The sequence below is a fragment of the Rattus rattus genome, chromosome 3 (assembly GCF_011064425.1).
Source record: "Rattus rattus isolate New Zealand chromosome 3, Rrattus_CSIRO_v1, whole genome shotgun sequence".
NCBI lineage: Eukaryota > Metazoa > Chordata > Mammalia > Rodentia > Muridae > Rattus > Rattus rattus.
In genome coordinates, this window is record NC_046156.1 from 199524692 (window position 1) to 199547586 (window position 22895).

General features: G+C 42.9%; 1 protein-coding gene and 1 pseudogene across 1 annotated transcript in view; both read right to left on the bottom strand.

The window, feature by feature from the left end:
- Positions 1-22403, bottom strand: part of Fam169a (family with sequence similarity 169 member A) — a 56296-nt gene extending 33893 nt beyond the window's left edge. Inside the window, exons 1-2 of the mRNA XM_032899003.1 lie at positions 22179-22403; positions 1086-1220 (exon numbers count right to left, since the gene is read on the bottom strand). Of these exons, the coding sequence (XP_032754894.1) occupies positions 1086-1220; positions 22179-22184 (141 nt within the window). The 5' untranslated portion in view covers positions 22185-22403. The remainder of the gene's footprint in view (positions 1-1085; positions 1221-22178) is intronic.
- Positions 15059-16662, bottom strand: LOC116897270 (annotated as a pseudogene).
- Positions 22404-22895: the final 492 nt, after the last annotated feature.

The following is a 22895-nucleotide window of genomic DNA, read 5'->3' on the forward strand; positions in this document are numbered from 1 at the left end:
TTTCACGCTGTTCTGCATTCGCTGAGTCAGCCATTGTAGAGAACTAGAAAACACTGTGTGGGGAAAGTTGTTAAAGCTCTTTACATCAGGCGGGTAAGACAGTCCAGGGGTCAAGGGGCTTGCTGCCAAATCTGATAACTGGAGTTTAATCTTCAAGTTCCACATGGTAGGGGGAAAAAACTAAGTGAAAGCTGTCCTGTGATTTCCACACGTGTGCCCACGACACACACACACACACACACACACACACACACACACACACACACGAAAGATAATAAACATTTTCAATCTTTTAAAGTCATCATCCCAGAGGCTGTGAGGCCTGAGAGATATTAAGAAGTCTGGCCACTTCAGTCCATAGTGGAACTTAAATAATCCCAAGACTCAACGTAACACAGCTTAATGATTGAAGTTTTTATTTTTCAAAATTGCAACATTTTCAAAGAAAGGGAAAAAATGACTGCCACAAAAATTTAATTTGTGGAGTCTTTTTGATTTTTTTAATTAAAATTAACTTCTAAATTCACAAAATGTAAACTCAAAGTAAATTTAAGTGACAGAGCTTCAACCTGTATCTTGTCTTAGCAAAGGCGATAAACTCACCTGTATCCCAGCATGTGGTTGGGGCCCAGACGGATCCTGAAGGCTCAGTGTCTAGCAAGCCTAACTGAAGTGACAAGGACCCTGCCTCAAGAGAATAAATATAAAGCAAGAGAGAACAGCTACTGTTCTCTGTGGCCTCTGTGTGCACACGCGACAACACACACATTTATATGCATGTGTGCATACACACACTTGCACACTCACACACCCCAAAACCCTGATTTGCCATTCAATTTGTTACTAGTGCTGAGTTGATATTAACACGTTTTACCTGTAAATTTCTGGTAATTATTTCAAAATTGATTTTTTTTTTTTTTGGGGGTTCTTTTTTTTCCGGAGCTGGGGACCGAACCCAGGACCTTGCGCTTCCTAGGCAAGCGATCTACCACTGAGCTAAATCCCCAACCCCCGATTTTTTTTTTAAGATATTGATTTCATATGTAACTGGACAGGTTGGTAAAAATCAGTGCAGAATGCCTTACCGTAAAGTTGAGAATAGAGAAACATTCTGGATTCTCAGGGTCCCCACACCGTAAGTTGGAGAGGTAATCCTCAGCAGAATTTTCCAATTCCTCATGTGTGCAGTTATCCAGCAAATCCACAGGGAATGCCATTCTCTAACAAACACGGAACAACACACTTACAATGGATGCCTTTTTACTGGGAAAAAAAAAAAAAAACAACAACAAAAAAGAAACCTACTGTATTTTATCAGTAAGAGACTGTTTCACTTTGTCAGATAGTTTAGCCTTAGTCTGTTGATTCAGGCACTTATGTCAAAAACTCTCTAGTATTATTGATTTATATTCAAAACAGGCAGTAAAGGCAGCTGTGAGGCTCCTGCCTGTGATCCGAGCAGTTGAGACTGAGACTGGAGAACTGGTGAGTGGTAGACTACCCTGACTACAGAGTTCCAGGACAGCCAAGCCGACAACACAAGACACCTTGTCTCAAAGCAACAACAGAAAGTAGGCAATGGAGCATTCATGGCACTTCCTAAACATTTACACAGCTGTAAGACACACATGTGCTCACACACATCAAGTTTTATGTATAAATATACCCTTCACATAGTCCTCAACATTCATGGGCTGGGGCTAGAGAGATGGCTCATCAGTTAAGGACACTTGTTGCTCTTGTTAGAAAAAGTATTCTCGGGACCCCCCAAGACCAAGTTCTCAACATAAAGATTTCTTGCCCCAGAGGGTGAGAGGGCAGGGATAAGAGACATAGAAGAGATAGAGGGAAAAGGACAAGGAAACAAGGAAGGAGGAAGGGTATTTGTCCTGGAGAGGACAAAGGACTGCCTCTGGACAGAAGACAGACATGGCACATAGGAAAACAGTGGCTTATAAAAGTACAAGGGGAAACCCCATGTTAGGATGAGGTGTTTAATTTTAACTGGACATGTTGCTTATGTGAGCCAAAGCTTGTGATTGCTGGACTACAATACTCTGATAGCTGGGCCTTGGTAGTCAGCCTCGGGAAGAGAAGTGGCCAACAAAAGAATGGCCTTGCTAACTTAGGAGTGCACACCCAGGACTTTAGCAAGGGAAGGGAATGGGAGAGAAAGGCGAGTCCCTTCCAGCGCGAGCTTGTCTGGCTCAAACTGGCCGGAGTCCCTTCAGCTCTTACAGTGGACTTCCAGCATCCACACTGTAGCTCACAATCATCTACCACTCCAGTCCCAGGAGATCCAACGCCCTCTTCTGACTTCCACTGGCAACAGATACACACGAGGTACATATACATACATGCAGAAAAAACACTACACACAGGAAATAAATAAATCTATTTTTTTTTTTAAGCTTTAAACATACATGGGTCTATGTGGTGGCACACACCTTTAATCCTGGAGCTTGAGAGGAAGAAGCAGGCAGATCTCTGAGTTCAAGGCCAGCCTAGTCTACAGAGTCAGTTCTAGGACAGTCAAGGATGTTTTGGAGAAACTTTGTCTCAGAAAACAAACAAAAAAGCCAAAGAAACTTTCTGGAATGACAAAGTTCCACCACTAAATGTTAGGTCCACAATTTAATATATATTTTAAAAATCAAGTTAACTGTAAAAAAATAAAACCCAAGAAATAAAAACACAAATTTAGTCCAGCTAATAAACAACCTATAAACCTTAAACAAAACAAACAAAACTCTGCATGCACACACTCAAAACACAAGTTTATAACATGTGCACTTACAATAGATGGATGTTGTGGTATGCAAGATATACCTCATATATAAATGTCTGTACAGAGAAATGAAAACACAAAATCTAGCCTATTGTTTATTTATTTGGTATCTTAAAAATGTTTTACTTTAGGGTCAGGCATGATGGTGCATGCTTTAATCTCAGCACTTAGGAAGCAAGAGTAGGCGGTTTCCATGAGTTCTGGACAAGCCTGGTTTGCATAGTGAATTTCAGGCATGCAAACACACACACACACACACACACACACACACACACACACTCTCTCTCTCTCTCTCTCTCTCTCTCTCTCTCTCTCTCTCTCTCTCTCTCTAAAATAGACCATAAATACAACAATAACTTGCTTTGAAAGTAAATTAGAAAAGACTATCTTTCTTACAATAGCGAAAATAAGATTAAATTTATCAACAGTATGGTAAGGGGTCTCCCAAAAATGGTTTAGTATAATCCATAACTAATGAAGATACCTTTGTCATTTTCCTTGAAGCGACTTAAGTTGACTAAAGTGAATATGAAACAAGAGCAAACAAGAGAAATAGCTAGGAAACCCTGAAAAGTCAGACATAAAAACACTTTCATAACTGCAACATGAAGTCACATAAACGGAAAGACCCCTGAAAACTGAGTAAGTGATGAGAGACTCTCAGTGGACAAAGATATGCTCAATGATTCTTTCATAGTTTTAAATACAACATTAACTGTGCTGACTTAACTTGGAACTGAACTCTTTACTAACTCACCACTGCTTCTGTGAGAAATACAAACAGTACTGTATCTGCCACAATGTTTTGGGTCTTGTTTTTGGTTATGGTACATGGTAGTTTACCATATACATTTATTTACCCACTCTGCAGCTGACAGACAATGGGGCTCTTTTCCGTATTTAGCAATACTGAATAAACCCACTGTGAGAAAGCCTACAGACTCTTCTGTTAGACACATGCTCTCCTTTGTTAGATCTACAGACATGTAGACATCTACAGACATAATTACTCTCACTATAACCAAGACAAGCAGGTGTCACATCCTGATACGATGCAACAAAAAATCGATTATCCAAAGCTAACCAATCCTTAACAAACTATATGTGAAAACCCCACCAAATACAGCATTAGCCAAATTCAAAGTGGGAGTTTCCTCAATGAATATGTGTGTGGTTTGGAGTTCACAGGGAAAAAGTAGGAAAGAACGTGAATTCACACACAAGCAACATACCAATACTGTACTCTGAAGAGCACCCTGATCACTGCGCTCTTCAAGTTTTTCATGATAAAAAGTTCAGCAAGAAATAAAATTGTGGGGTACAGCAACAGCTCCGTGTTTAGGAACACTGGCTGGCCGCTCTTCCAGAAGAGCCAGATTCAATTCCCAGCACTCGCAGGGTAGCTCATAGCCCATCTGTAAATACCAGGTCTAGGGGATCAGGCGCCCTCTTTAGCCTTTATAGGAACCAGAAAGGCAGTGCACAGATATACACACAAAGCACTCATATACATAGATCTTTTAAGAAAATAATAAAATGACCTATGACTACTACTGAGCTACCAGATCTTAAAGAGGTAAGAGCAAGACTAGGGGCTACTGTCCTAAGCTTTTTAGTTCTTAATGTATGGAGTGTAAGCGTCTGTGGCTTGGCTTGTGGCAGAGGTGAGGACAGCCTGCAGTGCTGTTCCTTTCACCATGTGGACTGGGCTAACCTCAGGGACTCAGCATGGTATGTGGCTCCTTGTCCCACGGAACAACCTGGGTCCCACCCGATCCCAGTTTTATTTATGTGAAATCAAACCTAGAGAGCCTAACTGTAACCTTTATTAACAACCTCTTCGACTCTGACTTAGTGGCTTGATTGGTTTTGCCTTGTTGAGGGTTGAGGGGATGCAGCACGTGTGCCTGGTGTGCCTTTAAGGTCAGACAACAACTTGTGTGAACTGTTTTCTCCTTCCACCAAGTAGGTCTCACTCTTCAGGTTTCATTTACCTGCTGGGGCATCTTACCAGCCTCTCTAATTCAATTAAAAAATAATAAAAGGATTAAAAAACAAAATCAACAGAACTTTCTATTCCCATCACCACCAAAAATGGAGGGTGAAGGGAGGAAGGGAGTGGGGAGGAGATTACCAGAGGAGATTACAGGAGGAGCTGTGGGCTGCTCCTCCTGTAATGACCTCCATCTTACCCAGTTTTTACACCCATACATAGTGAGGAGAGACATGAATAGCAGTGATACGGAGCTCAATGTTGTAAACTCTGAAGTTATGATGAGGAGGCACAGTATTTTACCACTATCTGAAATTTGGTTTTAAAGACTTTACCACTATGTATACATTAAACTGAATACCTAATTTTATATGTCTATATTTTTTAATGAAACTGATTTTAAAAATCAAAATCTATGAACAGAACACTTAAATTCAATCTAGAGTTAATAAATATAAATGACTAAAATTTCCATTTTAGAGAAAACAAGAAAGGTTTATAAAACTATTTGAAACTAATATCGTGTGAACCCAGACAATATGAAGAGAAAACAAATTCTATGATTTTCAGAGATATCAACCAGAATCTTGGGTAGAAGGAATCATATACACACAATTAAACACTAGCTCTACAGTGACACAGCTTAATAGTCAACTTAGGCAATCTGTTTGTATGTCATAAACTCAAAATGTGAAAAAATAAACTAGGGAAATACCCTAAGCTGCATATTAAACCAAGTGAGAGGCCTTGGACTGGCTAGGTGGAAGGAAGGTGAGAGGGAGCCAGTGCAGCAGTGAAAGGGGGAGGAGGGGAGGAGGGGAGGGAGGGGGGGAGGAGGGGGGAGGAGGAGGGGGGGGAGGGGGGGGAGGAGGAGGAGGAGGCAACCAAGTGCTGCATTCTATGAGTGGTCCCTGTGACTCTCCTTTGGTCAGAGGCAGTGGGACAGGAGAATTCATTCGCCTTCATTCGCTCTTAAACCTGTTTAGGGTAAGACTTTTAAGTGGAAGCACAACTTCAGGGTTTGATTTTATTGTCAAATGTTATTCCTTCACCTATATACAAAATTTTATTAACATAGACTACAACCCTGTTCCTCAAGTTTGGCAATTTAGATGTTCTCAAACTCACAAGCACAAAAGCACCAGGAAAACTACAATTTATGAACAGTTTTACAACAACTAAATCCATCTCAAGTTTTAATATGAAAAAATTAAAACAATTCTCTACCTCTAAAGACTTAAGAACAATTAAACCCATCCTTGGTTTTAATGTGAAAAGAATTCTTTAACTCGAAGGCCTAACATATACACACCCCCCCCCACCTTCTTCAAGGAGGCTCTACTCTCCTATGTTTCCAAATCTATCCTTACCCTCTGTACTTTTTTTTCTAAATATTTATTTACCATGTATACATCATACAGCTTTCTGCCTGCAGGCCAGAAGAGGGCGCTAGATCTGATTATAGATGGTTGTGAGCCACCATGTGGTTGCTGGGACTTGAACTCAGGACCTCTGGAAAAGCAGTCAGTGCTCTCAACCTCTGATCTATCTCTCCAGCCCACACTCTACTTTTCTTATTAGCCACTCTCAATACTAAACTTAGGAAACTCTGAGATGCATTTCTTACTTTAAAGATAGTCTTACATTTAATGCATTTATAGCTGTTATAATTTGAATGCTCATATGAGCATCATTTCAAAGTATCTCCTAAACCTCTAAGGTACAGATTCCTATCATTTTAAAAGACAGTCATAATTTAAGAAACTTCACCAGTACCACACCACTAGTGAAGCTCAAAACACAAGGACCCAGGCAACAAAACACACCTTCCACTATTCTTATTCAATATGCAAATTCACATCAGTATTTTTTCAGTTAAGTTTTTTGTTAAGCTGTTGTAACTATTTCATAATTTAATATTCTATATTTTTGTTAAGCTGTTGTAACTATTTCATAATTTAATATTCTATACACATACTACATTAGAAAGAACACTAGAATTGGAACTCTAACCAAGTTACTCACCACTCTCAGTCTTTAGGCTTCTACAATGGCATTAGTAATTCGCTGCAACTGGAAAGGCTAATTAATCCCAAAGACCTCTAAATTCTTAGAACTAGAAAAAACCTCAGAGGATGACTTAGGACTACATAAATGACTGGCACCATTACAGCTCTGCCCCGCTTTACAAAGGTGAGACAGAGAGGCGATTTGGGGGAGGGGTGCTCTGATGATCCCTGGCTTCTCCCTCTTGTTTTTAAGCTTCTGTTCTGTTACGTAACTGTAAAGCTGTCAGGTCGGATTCTGTCAAGTACTTCAGGCCCTGCCCATGCACGGCCTAAGCAGATTGATTCTACAGGACTGAGAAAGCTTAACGGAGCTGCAAGCCAACTAGCTCATCAAAAACGGACACAGAATGGACAGTGAAGTGTAAAATTGTTCAAATTAATTCATAAACTAAATGGTATGCTTGGGAATCCTGGCCACGCTGTACAGAAACATAAGCAGACGTCTTACAGAAGAATTCCACGATCAGCCCCAGACACTCTGCCCCTACCTCTCAATAATTTCACCCTTCCCATAGATTTTCTTTTTCTTTTTTTTTTTTTTTTTCTGAGATAAGGGTTTTTCTCTGTACAGCCCTGACTACCTGGAACTCACTCTGTAGACCAGGCTGGCCTCAAACTCAACGATTGGCCTGCTTCTGCCTCCCGAGTACTGGTATTAAAGATTGTGTCACCATTGCCAGCCTTCCCCTAGATTTATAGAACTACGAGACAGAATGAAGGTTCTTAGGTAATATGAAAAAGCACAGTAGAAAAAAGATCTATCAATATAATTTTCCCTCTACTTACTGTCGATGACTGCCAGTCAACTGTACTGTAAAACCGAGAGAAATGTATTTCTATATTCGTTCCAGAATTATTGCATGATTTCCATAGGTTTCTGCTACTAATTGGAGGCTTCTGAGAAGCAGACCCCCAAATCAAAGTACAAACATATGTGAGGTGAAAGAATTCTCAGAGAAACAATTATCTCAACCCATCCAAGTCATGAGCCTGTCCTGACTCACATGATTTCTCCTTCAAGGATACCTCAGGTTTCTAGGCACCAATCAGTAATGCTCTCTCAACTTCACACAGAAAGCCAGTTTCTAACTGTGAGACTCTTTACTCCCTTTTCTCCTTAATTTCTTTCCCTAGCCAACACAAGCCCAGTACTACATCCCCTCAAACAATCTCTTTGCCTTACCCTTTTCTTCTAGGCCCATGTCCTCCACAGGCCTGAGTCCTAGATGCCCTAGAGTCATCCAAACAGTCACTCTGAGCTGGGAAGTTGAGTGAACCAACAATGAGGTAACTGAAAAGGCCACACTACCCGAATCTAAGTAGTCCTCCGCAGTGCTCAGCAAGCACAAGCCCTTTCTCCTCCCTGTAAAGGATTGGCTTACAGTGGGTAAGGACTGCCTCTAAGTTTGCAGGTGGATGGTGAGGATCTTAAATACAATGTATACCTGCTGTCTCCAATATTTGTATTGTAAACCCTATAGTTCATATTGTACATTCATTTGACAGATAAAATAAAAACAATTTCTTTTGCAAGGGCATACAACTAGTAGGCTACAGAGGTAACTGACTCTAGCCAATGTCTGCTCTTTCAGTGACAGCACTGAACCATTTCTAAAAGCCTTGGTGGTGTTGGGGACACTAAGCGTATCTATCACCAAAGTCTTAAATATAAATACTATCCTCAAAAGTATTTTTAGAAATATTCTAACTAAAGGTTTAATTCTCTCTTCATGTCCAGGAAAATTCTTAGAGCTAAAAACAAAACAAAACAAAACAAAACCATTTAAACATGTAAGACCTGGCATTTTGTATGCTGCCGGGTCTACACTGGCTAACGCCATGTGCCCTGGAGCCAAACTGACAGAATTCAGTTGTGTGACCTTAGGCAAATACAGAAGTTATGGAGCATGAAGAGGAAAAGGACCTCCACTGGGGCAGAAGTAAACTGTGACTAGCTGCTGAGCAGGACAAAAGCTTGTCCTGGGCTCGGTGTGGCTGCCTGTGACCAGCAACTGGGGAGGGTGAAGCTTGAGGCTCCCTTGAGCTCAGGACCTTAAGGCCAACTAACGAGGACTAGGCAACACTAACACTAACTCAAACAAAGTTCATATCTAAACCCAGAAAAGTCACAGGGAAATTATAACCAGTATGCCCATAACTCACAAGGGCTAATCAACCAATACAAAGTATTTTTAAAGCTAAAGTGCATAAAAGAATACAAATAGAATTTTTTTTTCTTTTTCTTTTTTTTCGGAGCTGGGGACTGAACCCAGGGCCTTGCGCTTCCTAGGCAAGCGCTCTACCACTGAGCTAAATCCCCAACCCCACAAATAGAATTTTTACTGCAGAAAAAATTAACACCAAAAAAAAAAAAAAAAAAAAAAAAAGTCAAGCTCCAAAGTCTACTTCATTCTGCATTTTAATAATTATGAATAGTATCACTATAAATGTACACACAAAAGTCGAGAACACCCACTGTACTGTTAGCAGTATTGAATCCGGATGAAAAGGTCCCTAAGAGTGCACAAGACCACAGAGTGCACTCAGAGCCCCCTTCCTCCACAGGCTCACTCTGTAGCTTAGTCTCTCCTAAGCATATGTGGGAACAGGCTGTCTCCACTGTCGCTACAGAGTATGAATCGTGGTTCTGCCGGGGAAGCAAAGCAGGACGTATATAGCTGACGGAAGACTAAAAGATGGCGAAAGGTGCCGAGCAGCCGGAACACAAGCACTAAGTGGCTGGGGACTCCCCCTCCTGCATTAAGAACAAGATACAGAGAAGGGGGGCTGGAGAGACGGTTCAGCGGTTAAGGGAAACGACTGCTCATCCAGAGGTCCTGAGTTCAATTCCCAGCAACCACATGGTGGCTCACAACCATCTGTAATGAGATCTGGTGCCCTCTTCTGGTGTGTCTGAAGACAGTGACAGTGTACTCACATACAATAAATAAATGTTTTTAAAAAAGATACAGAGAAGGCTTCTTACACTCCTGATACATTTCAAAGTTTAACAATAACTTAATAAATGACCTTCAATACAAAAGACATGAACTGCAACTGAAGCTTCCACTTAAATACATGCTGTACTATTAAGTACCCACTGTATTTGCCTCTAGGACAACAGAAACTCCAGTGCCCCACGACCAGATTAACAAACACTGCTAACAATCTCACAGAAGCAATTAACAAAGCACAGAGGAAGTGCTTAAAGGAATCCCATTAAGACAATGTCCATTTCAATAGTAAATCTCAGACTTTGTTTTGTAACTGGTTTCTTTACCATATAATCACATCTGACTGTTTTGGGATTTATTAAAGTCACTAGGGGTTCAGCACAGCCTCCAAGCCTAGTTCTGTAATATAGAAATACAAACAATACATTTGGTGTTGCCACTATCTTTAACATAAAACACCACTGCCATTTGTCTCGTTTAGAACCACAAAGATTGCTTTAAATATAAAGGAACTTATCTGGTTCACAAGAGAAACGATAATAAAACAGTGCTTCGTTTTGGTCTATTAATGGACTACCACAATCACCCACCATCCCCCAATCCTACTCTAATGTTTGCGCTAAATGGCTACGATTGGAATGTGTTCTCCAAAGGTCCAGGGGGTTAAAGGCTTGGTAAGTAGCCTGCGGCACCATCGGGAACTAGTGGAACCTTTAAGAGGCAGGTTCTAGTGAGAAGAAGTGACATCACTAGAAGCATGGATGCCTGGAATGAAATAGTGGGCTCCCAGCTCCCTTTTCTTTGTTTGCCCCAACTGCCAAAGGTAGGAAGCTTTGCTCTCCCAGTGATACACTACCTCGCCACATACCCCAAAACAAGTTAAAACAATCACAACTGAAAAACCTCTGGACTATGAACCTTGTAAGCTGATTAACTCACTCTGCCACAGTGATATGCTTAAACATCTAAGGAGGTAACCAAGGATTCCCTAGCTGTACAGATATTTGAAACATGACTCTCTGAACCACAGCCTGGCCATTTCCCTGCCCTGGCCTGGCCTCTGCAGTCATTTTGGAGTCACAGTATGTGTCTGCTGTGTGTTCTCATGCTAATTATATTACCCAAAAACTTGTTTGCAGTGTCATATACATAGGACTAAATAAAGTTAACTGGTGGCCAATGGCTAGGCAGGTTAGACAGAGGTGGGACTTTTAGGATTCCTGGGAAGGGACTGAGGAAAGAAGAGGGGATTCCACTATGATGAGGGCATAGGAGGTGGAGCCCACTGGAAAGGTGAAGGAAGGAGGGAGAGACAACCAACATGTTGGTGCAGGGGAAAGTGGCCCCAGGAGGGCTGCCCAGCAGGGTCCAGAGCAGCAAAGATAAAATACAGATTTAGTATTAACTCAGGAATATCAGAGGGGAGTGTGTGTTAGCCATGTGAAGTCAGGGACTGGCCCAGCCACTGAGCTGTTTAAGGTATTTAAAAATGTAAGGTTATGTATGTGTGTCATTGAGAATCCAGAACATTAAGGTGTAGTGAGAAGCATATGCACACCCACTGGGAGTTTAGAGCAGATTAACCTACTACTGCTACAACAGCCAGCTCTACATACACATCTGCTCTCACTGTCCCCTTGCAAACACACACGGGCTTATTTACCCAAGAAAACATTCGTTCATTTCTCACTTACAGCAGGTTCACATGAGGGAAAAACAGACAGGTTTCCTGTGTAACTTCAAAACACATCTAAGCAATGAATGACTGCATGAGAATGTGTAAAGGACTGTAGAGACGATCCCTGAAAATAGTCTTTAAATGAAAGCATCGAGAGTCTCAGACACAAGCCAGAAAGCAGAGCAAACGGTGAGTATTTGGACGTACCAAGGCAGCTAAGGTACAAAAAGACAGCTGAGCAGAAATGCAGGAAGTAAACTGAGGTCAGACAAGAGCAGACTATCAACACTGTCTTAGTCAGTGTTCTACTGCTGTGAAGAGACACCATGACCATGACAACTCTTATAAACAGAAAGCATTTAATTGGGACTGGCTTACAATTTCAGAGGTTGGTCCACTGTCCTCATGGCAGGGAGCATGGCAGCATACAGGAAGACAAAGTAGTTTAAAGTTCTACATCAGAATCTGAAGGCAGCAGGCAAGAGCCACTGGGCCTAGCTTGGGTTTTCGACAACCAAAGTCCATCTCCAATGACACACTTCTGTATCGCTCTGTGCATATATTTCATATAATTGAATGCTTGGTCATTAGGGAGTGCCACTTGAGAGGGATTAGGAGGTGTGGGCTTGTTGGAGGAAGTGTGTAGAAGGTGGTTCTGATGCTCTGATCAGGAACCTGCATGTGGACACTGAAGGTCCTGTTGCCCAACTGGTTCCTGTTCGATTAGCACCTGCCCAGAAGCCACCCGGATCCACAGATGAAAGACGCACAGACACAGAGAGACAGACAGACAGACACACACACATACATGCTTATCTTAAATATGCTTTTTAGCTCAATGGCTGGACACTTCTAAGCCTCCTGCAGCTAACGTGCCCTTCTCTTCACTCCCAGCTCAACACCTCTAATTCTGCCCTCAGCTCAGCTACCCAGCTACCTTCTCCTGCTCAGCATGTAAATCTCCCCTCAGCTTAGTTACGTTTCTAATTTCCCACCTGCTACCCCAGGTCCAGTCACAGAAGTGGCCAATGGCCACTCCACCCTAGATCTTACATGGCTGGTGGCTCTCTCTCTCTCTCTCTCTCTCTCTCTCTCTCTCTCTCTCTCTCTCTCTCTCTCTCTCTCAAGCATGGTGGACTCTCTTTTACTCCTCCTGCATCTATTAGCCTGCCTGCAGGAACCTGCAAGTCCCATCTCTTCCATCCAGCCATTGGCTGCTAGCATCTTTATTGATCAATTAAGAACCAATTGGGCAACAGGACCTTCAGCATTCACACACAGATCAGAACCACCCACTACACACTTCCTCCAATAATCCCACACCTCCTAATCCCTCTCCAGTAGTGCCACTCCCTAATGACCAAGCATTCAAATATATGAGCCTACGGGGGGTCATTCTTATTCAATCCACCACAAATAGGCTATTACAGAATCCTTATCCTTATTTGACACATTAGCAGAAAGCCATTCAACAACTCTGAGCAGGGAAAGCATTCAAAGCTGTTTTAGGACCTTCAGCATTAGGAACCAGCAGCTGTACACATGGCAGACTCACTGGAAGACCTGAAGAGCCTGTCAGTATCTTGTGGATAGATAGTTATCCTTTGGGGTCTGTGGGAGATCGGTTCCAGGGCTCATTCCCAGCCTACAGATCTAGAGATTATGTATGCGAATCTCCCTGCAGATGTTAAATCACCTCTGGGTTACTTATAATACTGAAAATGTAAGTGCCGTGTAAATGTTTGTTAAACTGTATGGCTTAGGGAATAACAAGGGAAAGGTCTGGGCATGATCAAAGTAGCCACAGTTAGGAGGTTCAAACTGTAGACCTGAGATAGGCTAACTCTGCAGATACAGGTTCTTATAATAGCTGTAAATGAATAGCAGCGGGATTCATTTTCCTCATTCATTTATCCTACCAAGCTCAAAGTTCAGAAAAGCAAATCCATTTTTTTATACACATTAAAAACTAAGGACTGATCAAATGATTTCTGATGTCTATTCTAATTAGTAACTTGTCTACACTTGCTTACTTTCCTTCAAAACACTAGAGCTTGCTGGGAAATAGGATCTGGGAAAAAAGAAAAGTCTGGATTGTGTTCTCAATTTTTCATTACAATTATTTTAAGCTCAGAATGCACTTGCCATTACATGATACCAGGCACTGTCCTAAACACCCTAAACATATTACCACATGTGTTTCTCAAAATGACCCCAGAGGCAGGCACTTTAGCACACATGTTCTAAATGAGTGTTAGGCCTGCATGAGGAAGCTCATCAAGCTCTCACAGCTGGAGGTAGGGGAAGCCGGGCAGGCCCTCTACAGAAGGTTTTAACTTGCTGGCCAGGTTCCCAGCTCAAAACAAAAGGCCAACACAGACCACAATGTACCTAAATGTGATACAATTACTAAAGACCATAATAACCATATTGCTTAATCATTCCTAATAAGTTAAGTTTTTAAACCTTGCACTGTAGTTTCCTTAGGTTTTCTGTTTTGTACACTGTATTCAGAATTTTTTAAATGGTTACAACACAATTAAGAAGAAACGCCTTAACCAGAGGCTCTAACTCTGCCAGCAGAATATTTGACTGGCACACACGGAGCTCTGGGTGCAACCTTCCATGCTCAAGTGGATTTGGTGGCTCACATCTGTAACCTGCATGTGAATACAAACAGGATGTCAGGTGCTCCTAAGTCATCCCTCAGTGACACGGCTCGGAAGCTTGGAGCTAATCTCAGTGTAAGCTGGAACACAATCTGGGTGTGAACCACACACACACACACACACACACACACACACACACACACACACACACACCTTCTCACCCAACATAGGGAGCCCACTACAGACTAAAGTATGTATACTGCCAAAGTCCAACTTGGGGAACCCATGAGTTTCCTAGTGTTAGTTACAAGAGCATGAATGACTCAAATATAGCTGTATCACCAAAGTGCCCTGCAACACGGTGACCACTCACAAAAGCCAGCCAGGAACCTGGGACCTACTGCACAGATGGCCGGCAGCTCATCGGGTTGGAGAATTCCTTTCCAGGTAGCTCTATTGGTCCAAACCAATAGCTTCCAAGGAGCTCAGTCTGTTTCAGGAACTTCCTGAAACTATTTTGAGTTGTTGACCTCTTATCTGAATGAGTTTTCCTGAAGGACAGACTTTCTCTCCTGGAGGAAAATGCTATGTAACAGTGGGCTACATAAATTCATCCCATCCCTAAAATAAAGTAAAATAATATGGCTATTGAAAGTAGAAGTTAAAAACTGACAAAATAAAATGCCTACCAATTACTTCCTTAGTAAATTATTCAAAATAGAGCTAAGGGGAAAAATCAGATTTGCTAAAATTTTATTATAATCTTTAAATCATCCACTGCCGCCAAAGAAAAGAGAAAAATGAAATTCTGAGAGCTATGTAATACTATGTGGTTCAATATGAACCACACCAAGTTGTGTGTGTGTGTGTGTGTGTGTGTGTGTGTGTGCGCACACACACAAATGTCACATGCATGCCTGTGCCTGCAGAAATCAGAAGATGGCATCTCCTGGAATTGAAGTTACAGGTGGTTGTGAGTCACCATGTGGGTGCTAGAACCGGAGACCCGGCTCTCTGCAAGAGCAACAGTGCTGTTCTCCATGCCCCCCACCTTTTTTATGTGGCGCTCTATGTATTTGTTATAAATTAGGTCACACTCTCCCCAGAGGGAGTCCAAGGAGGAAAAGCAGTCATGTGGCCCTGGCCAAGTCTGGGTCACAGGTATGGCTGGGCCTTGGACAGCTCCCACCTCTCCACGGGAGGAGCCTTCACTGCCCTCTTTTCAGTGGCTGCCACAGCAGAACTCAAAGCTGTCTTGCCCAACACCAGGGCCTTCTGTAAGGACATCATGACTGAGGGAGGCACAACTTCCCCGCTGCCATCGCGAGCACAGTAGTAACTGTTGGACAGCTTGTGACCGGGGCCCATGGGGCGCTTCGGAGGTGGCTGGGTCGGCTCGGGGATCTCCTGGTAGTGCAGCTGCAGCTTCACCTGCAGACCTTGCTCAGACGCTCAGTTCCACAGCTTTTGTATAGCGCAAGTAGCAGACACCATATTCCTTCTGCTCCAAAGCTCCACGGCCCTTTAATGCCTTCAAAAGCAGTAGTACCTGGGTGACTCTTATACTAGCAAGTTCTGCTTCCAGCACAAGGTCCAACCTAGTTTCCTCTGGAGCACAGATGACCCTGGGGGAACACTTCCCAGAAGACTTCCTCAGTGCTGCTGGTCTCTTACGTCTCAGCTGAGTCTTCAACCTTAGCTGACCAATCTCTTGTTAATCACTTCACACAAATCTCCCTCTCAAACGTCCTAAGCGAGGCCTTCATCCTCTGCACTGCCCTCAACATTTATCTTCCAAGCTCCACAGAACACTTCATCATGCTTGGAACACTTAATGGCTGTTTTGGCCCAAAGTTCCAAAGTCCTTCCACAATCCTCCCAAAAGCACATGGTCAGGTTTATCACAGCAACATCTCGCTACCTGGTTGGTACCCTTCTGTCCACGTAAGAGTTACAACAGTGGAAATGAAGCACCATTGGAGGTTCTTTTGGGGGAGGGAAAGGCAACTTGGAGAGGAATGGGTTTATCTGGCTTGTTTCCACATCCATAATTTATCACTGAAGAAAGTCAGGACAGGAACTCAGGCAGGGAGGATCTGAAGTCAGGAGCAGACGCAGAAGCCTGGAGGAGTGCTACCTACTGGCTCGTTCCCTCTGCTTGCCCAACAGGCTTTCTTACAGACCTCAGGAGGACCAGCCCAGGAGTGGCTCCTGTACTCACTGGGCATTAAGAAAATGCCTGATCAGTTTGCTCACAGCCAGGTGTTTTCTTTACTCAAGTTCCCTCCTCTCAGACTTTAGCTTGTGTCAAGTTAACATAAAATCACTAAACATGACTGTAAATCCATACCAATGGTTGTTTTATTAACTACACTATGCTTTTGTATCCCCTCCCCCATTTTTACAGGATAAAGGTACTGAAAAAGTATTTTGCAGGTAAAAAATTATTTTTTAATTTGTTGTTTTTTAGTTGTGTGGGATGAGGGTAGGGAAGTGGGTGTTTCTGTGCATACACACTGGACCCCTGGTGCTGATGTTAGGCTGTTGTGAGCTATTGGAAGTGGGGGTGTAGAAGGGGGTGTTTCTGCCCAGGCACACACACTGAATCCCCTATGCTGGCATTACAGGCTGCTGTGGGCCTTGGAAGTGGGTAATAGAAACCCTGCAAGAACAATCACCCTCCTAACCACAGAGATGTCCACATGAAGCATACAAATCAGCTTTAACTCTACTCTCATGGTCTGAAATCAACAGCAAATGCTTTTACATACACAAAGCCAAGGATCAGGACATCTGTCACCCTGTTTGCTGACATTAGCTATTTTCCCTCTTCTTTTTGAGAAAGTATCTCAACTCTGCACTCCAAACTCACTGTGAAGTAAAGCTAGCTAGCCTCAATCGCACAGCCACACCCTCCTGCTTCAGCTTCCTAAACGCTAGAATTACAGTATAAGTCAAGCATTTATCTGTTTTACACTTGTGAGCCGAAGTAATAGAAATAAAACCAATAAAGGAAATGCAAACCAAAAGCACACTAAGATTCCACACTAGCCAAAAAGTCACCAAGAAAACAAATGCTGTTGAGAATGCAGAGGGCGCATACTGGGGCTGCCACCATGGAAATCAGTGTGGGAATTCCTGAAGGAAAAAAACCTAAAAGCAACTATCACAGAGTCCTGCCATACCAGTAATTCCTGAGTAGACACACAACAGAATCTAAGTCAACATACCATACAGAGACCTACACGCCCATATGTATTAGAGTCCTTTAAAATAACCTATTTACAGAATCAGCCTAGCTCCCCACTGACAGATGAATATGTGGTCTATATGCACAATGAGGTATTATTCAGCCATAAAGAAGAATGAACTTTCCTCACATGCAGGAAAAGGAGGAACTGGAAATAATGGCACGAGTAACACAGACAGGCTCAAAAGATAAAGTGTTCCCCTCACACATGGAATTTATTTAAACAAGGCACGAGGGCATGTTTTGAGCCCCAGCACTGAGAAGGCAGAGGCATTAGGATCTTTGAGTCTGAGGCCAACGTGTTCTGAATAGTGTTCCAAGCTAGCTACACTGTGACACCCTGCCTCAAAAAAGGGAAGGCACAGAAGTAGAAGGGGGACTATGGGGTACCAGCAGGATAAGGGATGCAAGAAGGCGAGAGAGAATGAGTCTGACCAAAGTACATAGTGTACATGTTTGAAAATGTCATGAATGAAACCTATTATATTTTTCAGTTAATCAATATTTTTCTTTTTTAAAAAAAGGGACTAATCTAAAACAAGAATACAGATACTTCGGGATCCAAAAGGTATAAAAATGACCACTATGACTTATTTTCTATTTTAAAAAGTTTGTTATTTCCTCAACATATATAGACATACTAATGAAAATGGAAGGTTTTAATTTTTTAATCAGAAATCTATTAACACATGGTACTTATACCTTACTTCAAGAAAATCAAAAGCTTTGGTTGATCCAGGACGGATATAGCACAATTTTTAAAATAAGAAAGTCAGAGACTAAAGAGATGGCTCAGTGGTTAAGAGCACTGGCTGCTCTTCCAAAGCCCATATGGCAGCCCACACCTTTCTGAAACTCCAGTTCTAGGAGATCCCACACCTCACGCAGACATACACATCGATGCACAGGAATAAATAAAAAATAAATAATTTTTGGAAAACAAAAGGAAATTACTGCTTTAGTATTCCTCAGTCAAATGTGCTGTGGGAGGTTCGTGTGGAGACAAAACAACAGGGCGGAGAGAAGCTAAGGTTCAGTGGACTGGAACCTCCGGACCATGCTAATGTCACTAATGCTAAGGCTCTCAATTCTCCTCTAGGTGTGCCCTCACATGCACTTCTGCCAGCAGTGTTCCAGCTGGGTGTGTCATCATTTTTATGGCTTGGACCTGCCAGGTTCCTCACAGGCTGGTGTGCTCGACATCTGGCCCCCAGCTGGTGGCGCTGTTCTGTAAGGTCCGGCCTAGCTGGGGAGCAGCACACCAGTCTGAGCTCTGCTTCCTGACCTGCCAAGACCGCACTGAGCCCAGAATGCTGTCAAAGTAAAGTGACTAACCAACTAAGTTAAATTTAGGCCTCTTTGTCTTCATTGTGAAGCCATATTGAAAAAGACATACTGTATGGTGTCAGCACAAGCTCATAGCTAGACCTGAAACCAACCTGGATATGTGTGTGTGTGTGTGTGTGTGTGTGTGTGTGTGTGTGTGTGTGTGTGTTATTTGGTATGTAATATTCCTTATTAGCATAGTTCATTACTTTATAAAATGGTATACTTTTGCATATATTTACATACAACAAAAAGTCGAACTTTCCCTCCATTCTGATTCATTTCTAAATTGGACTCTGACTTTATCAATCCATTAATATTATGACTCTTTGAGCTACCAAAAACATTGCAAACACCCAAGTTTAATCAATTATTTTCATTCTTACTCCTCTTGGCACTGTTATGGGCCAGACCCGATTGACCAGGTCTTTCTCTTCTTGGGTATCCAGGACAATACTTTTTCTCAATTTTCATTTTTCCCCATTTCGAGACCCTGTCTCAAAAAAGAAAGACATTATACTAGAAGGGGCCCTGGGGGTCCAGCAGGAAGGGGATGCAAGGAGGTGAGAGGAGTAAGTCTGATCAAAGTGTAACCACCGAGTCTCCCTTCTTGAGGGACCTTGCACATGGGAAGTAGGAACATGCCTCCCCCCACAGCCTGCACTGCCAAGAGCGTTTGGAACAATCTCAGTGTTGCTCAAGACCAAGTTGGCACACTATTATTTTGTAACACACTCTGGCCTCGTTCATACGGAATCAAGGGCCCTTTCTGTAAGGCCCACTTCATTGAGCTTCCTTTATTCCATAGGACAATACTTAAATGTCTGTCCCATCCATAGAGTGCATTTCTGAATCACAGCACATATATCTTTCTATCCCCAAAGTGTCTGGCTCACTCACTTTAAGCACTTACTATGGTGAATTTTCCAAATTAAACTATTTTACACTTCCAAGGTTACAAATAAGGTACAACGTGCAACTTGGCACTCTGTAAAAATGTTTACTAAAGGGCTGGAGAGATGGCTCAGCAGTTAAGGGAACTGACTGCTCTTCCAGAGGTCCTGAGTTCAATTCCCAACAACCACATGATGGCTCACAACCGTCTGTAATGGGATCCGATGCCCTCTTCTGGTGTGTCTGAAGACAGCTACAGTGTACTTATATCTAATAAACCTTTTTAAAAAAATGCTTACTAAATTGATTTGTTCCTAATTTGCATTTTCAAAAATGTATATTTGTATTTTAAGGAGCTTTTAAGGTTTTAATTCAAAATGTTTATTGAACTACAGACTTCTGAATGAAATGGCCAGTTTGTTTCCTACAAAATAAAAGAGACATCCAAAATTGCTTAATAGATGAAAGCTATCTTTGCTGTAGACTAAAACTAAACAAAACAGCATTCTAACCTAAATCTTTCTAGCCCACAGAACAGGTTAGGCACATGCTAAAACCCGGGTTATTTTCTGATGCTTTTCCCTGATCATCTTCCTTTTCTTTTTTTTTTTTTTTTTTTTTTTTTTTTTTTTTTCCCTGGAGCTGGGGACCCGAACCCAGGGCCTTGTGCTTCTAGGCAAGCGCTCTACCACTGAGCTAAATCCCAACCCCTTCCCTGATCATCTTCAAGTCATATAACTTTTACTCCTCATTAATCCATCCCAGTGATGCTGCCTTTGAAAGACAAAATACCTTTTACACTAGGCACACCAAATTTAGAACTTAAACTTCAGTGTTAAAGAAACACCATAGTGTTTCTAATGGTGTGTGACTAGCTCAAAAATCACTCTCTCTCTCTCTCTCTCTCTCTCAATCTCTCTCTCTCTCTCTCTCTCAGAAATGTGAAGGGAACAGGAATGTCCACTAAACCGCTTACCTTCCTGACAATCTTTTTACCACACTGTCCTTGTCAGACACTTTTCAACCTGACTGACTACTTGGTTGAATACTTGGTTCCCTTACACTGCAAACCCCCTTTAAAGATAAATACTCTGATTTTTAGGCAGTTGACCTGACAGCACACACACATAGGCTTGAAAGCTCAAGGAGAAACATTCCACTTTGATTTCTGTCACTGACAACATATCACTGAAAATCTCAAGTGAAAAGCACACCCGTCACTTCTAGACTCCTCAATTAAACACAATGGTCTCAAGTTTAGGAATACTCCTCCCCACAGAGTAACACACTCAATGTAAAAGTATCTGTCTGACTTCAAGTTTAAGTTACTAGAAGAGACCATCTCATCTCCCTTTAATAGGTCCAAACTGGTCACCTGGAGTCAGTCCCCTGGCCGACAGTCTTGAATTGCTTGAGTCCCCCAAACAGAGACTAAGACTTAAGTATGGTAGGGGCCTTTCCCCTCTGTGATTCTGACTGACTGTCAGACAAGCTTTATTAATAGCGAGCATGGGTTTCTTGGGGATGGTACATGAAATGACACCCTTTGTTTATAGACAATTAGCTAATTTTTAAAAGTTTAATTTATTGACAAGGGTAACGGGGTACTTTTACTTTGAAAAGTATTCAGTCGGGGTTGGGGATTTAGCTCAGGTAGAGCTTGCCTAGCAAGCCCAGGCCCTTTCGGTCCCCAGCTCGAAAAAAGAAAAAGAAAAAAAAAAAGAAAAAAAAGAAAAAGAAAAGTATTCAGTCATTAAAATGTTTTCCCCCCTCCAAATCAGGGTCAAGCCCTTCAATTCCTACTAAAGGATGGGCGTGACTTACAGCTTATTTGGTCTCTTCTTCAAACACCAAAATAACGAAATCTCTCGGAACCAAGAAAATGAAGAGGTACAGGTTTAATTTATGATCACTGGTGTGGCAAGTGACTCACGTAGGTTGTATCTAGATTCACCAAAATGATCCTCCTCATAAATTTTAAAGATGAATCCACTATGACAGCGGCTCAATTTCTATGCGTGACTGCCACATTTTACCATCATTTGTACTGAAGTTTTATTACTGGTGAACTCCACTCAGTTACCTGTCACCACATCCCCTATTCTAAAGAAGCAAAGATTAAAAGGAAATAAATCCTTGGGCCAAATTTCACATTAGCTATTAATAATCTTCCTTGTAAATACTTCATAGAACAACAAGACATGGTTTGAAGAGATTACCTATACGTCCACAAAGTGCTTTGAAATAAATAAGTAAAATTTAAACACAACAAATCCAGACCCATTAGATTCCCCTCCAGGGCTCACATGCATTACGCAACAACAATCAACCATCGGTCCAGATGTTAATCCCTATTCTGATGGTAAAATATCCAAGGCACGGGTTATAATCCACTCAAGGAGACCATTTACAAAACAAATTTAAACAACAATTACTATAGGTTCAAGACTCTTGACTGAGACACTAACAATTCTAAGAGAATTACATTTAAACTCTTCCTTTGGGTCGTCTTTTAGCTCCGTGTCTCCCAATTCCCTCCCATTCCCCTACAAGATCCTCAAACAGCGTCTTAATTTAGGTTTTAAAAGGACTTCCTGAAGGGGAAAGGGGGACAGACCTGCATCAGGTGGTTATGTCAGAGTCTACTTTGGACAAGATACCCGCGTAAACTCCCAGAAGGGATCCATGTATTTCGTCATTCTTTCCCATGCACAACAATCGTAGTAAAATGTGATCCACAGCCATAAGCCACCCCGGACTCGCTCCATCTTCCCACCTCCGGTGGCACAGGCCTCTCCAAGCTCTCTGCGTGATGGACGGCTGAGATCCCTGAACCAGAACGGCAGTGACCCGAATTCTAGAGGAGCGAGGACTCCATACAATGCCCTAGTCCGGGGCAGCGAGCGGCCGGAGAGGGAGGTGCTGCGCCGCCAACTCCGAGCCCGCGCCCCACCCCCACGCCGCGCGGGTCCCGCTATCCCGAGGACGCCCGGGCTCCAGGTGGGGACGTGGGAGGGGGCGGCTCCGGAGCGGCCGCCGCCGCGACCCCGGGAGGGCGAGCACGGCATTCCCTCACACAAAATGGAGGCCGGCGCACCTGGGGTCGCCACCACCCGGGAAGCCCGCGGCCGCCCCGCGGCTCGGCCTCGCCCGCCACGCGCCGCGCACTCCCTCAGCCGCGCCGCCGGGCCCGAAGGCGGAGCGCGAATGACTGAGCGGCCGCTCCCGCCGCCGCTGCCGCCGACCCCGGCACGCGCCGATCGTCCGCAGCCCACCGTCCCTCCGCCGGCGTGACGCACTGGCGCCGCGGCGCGCCCACCGCGAATCCCCCGCC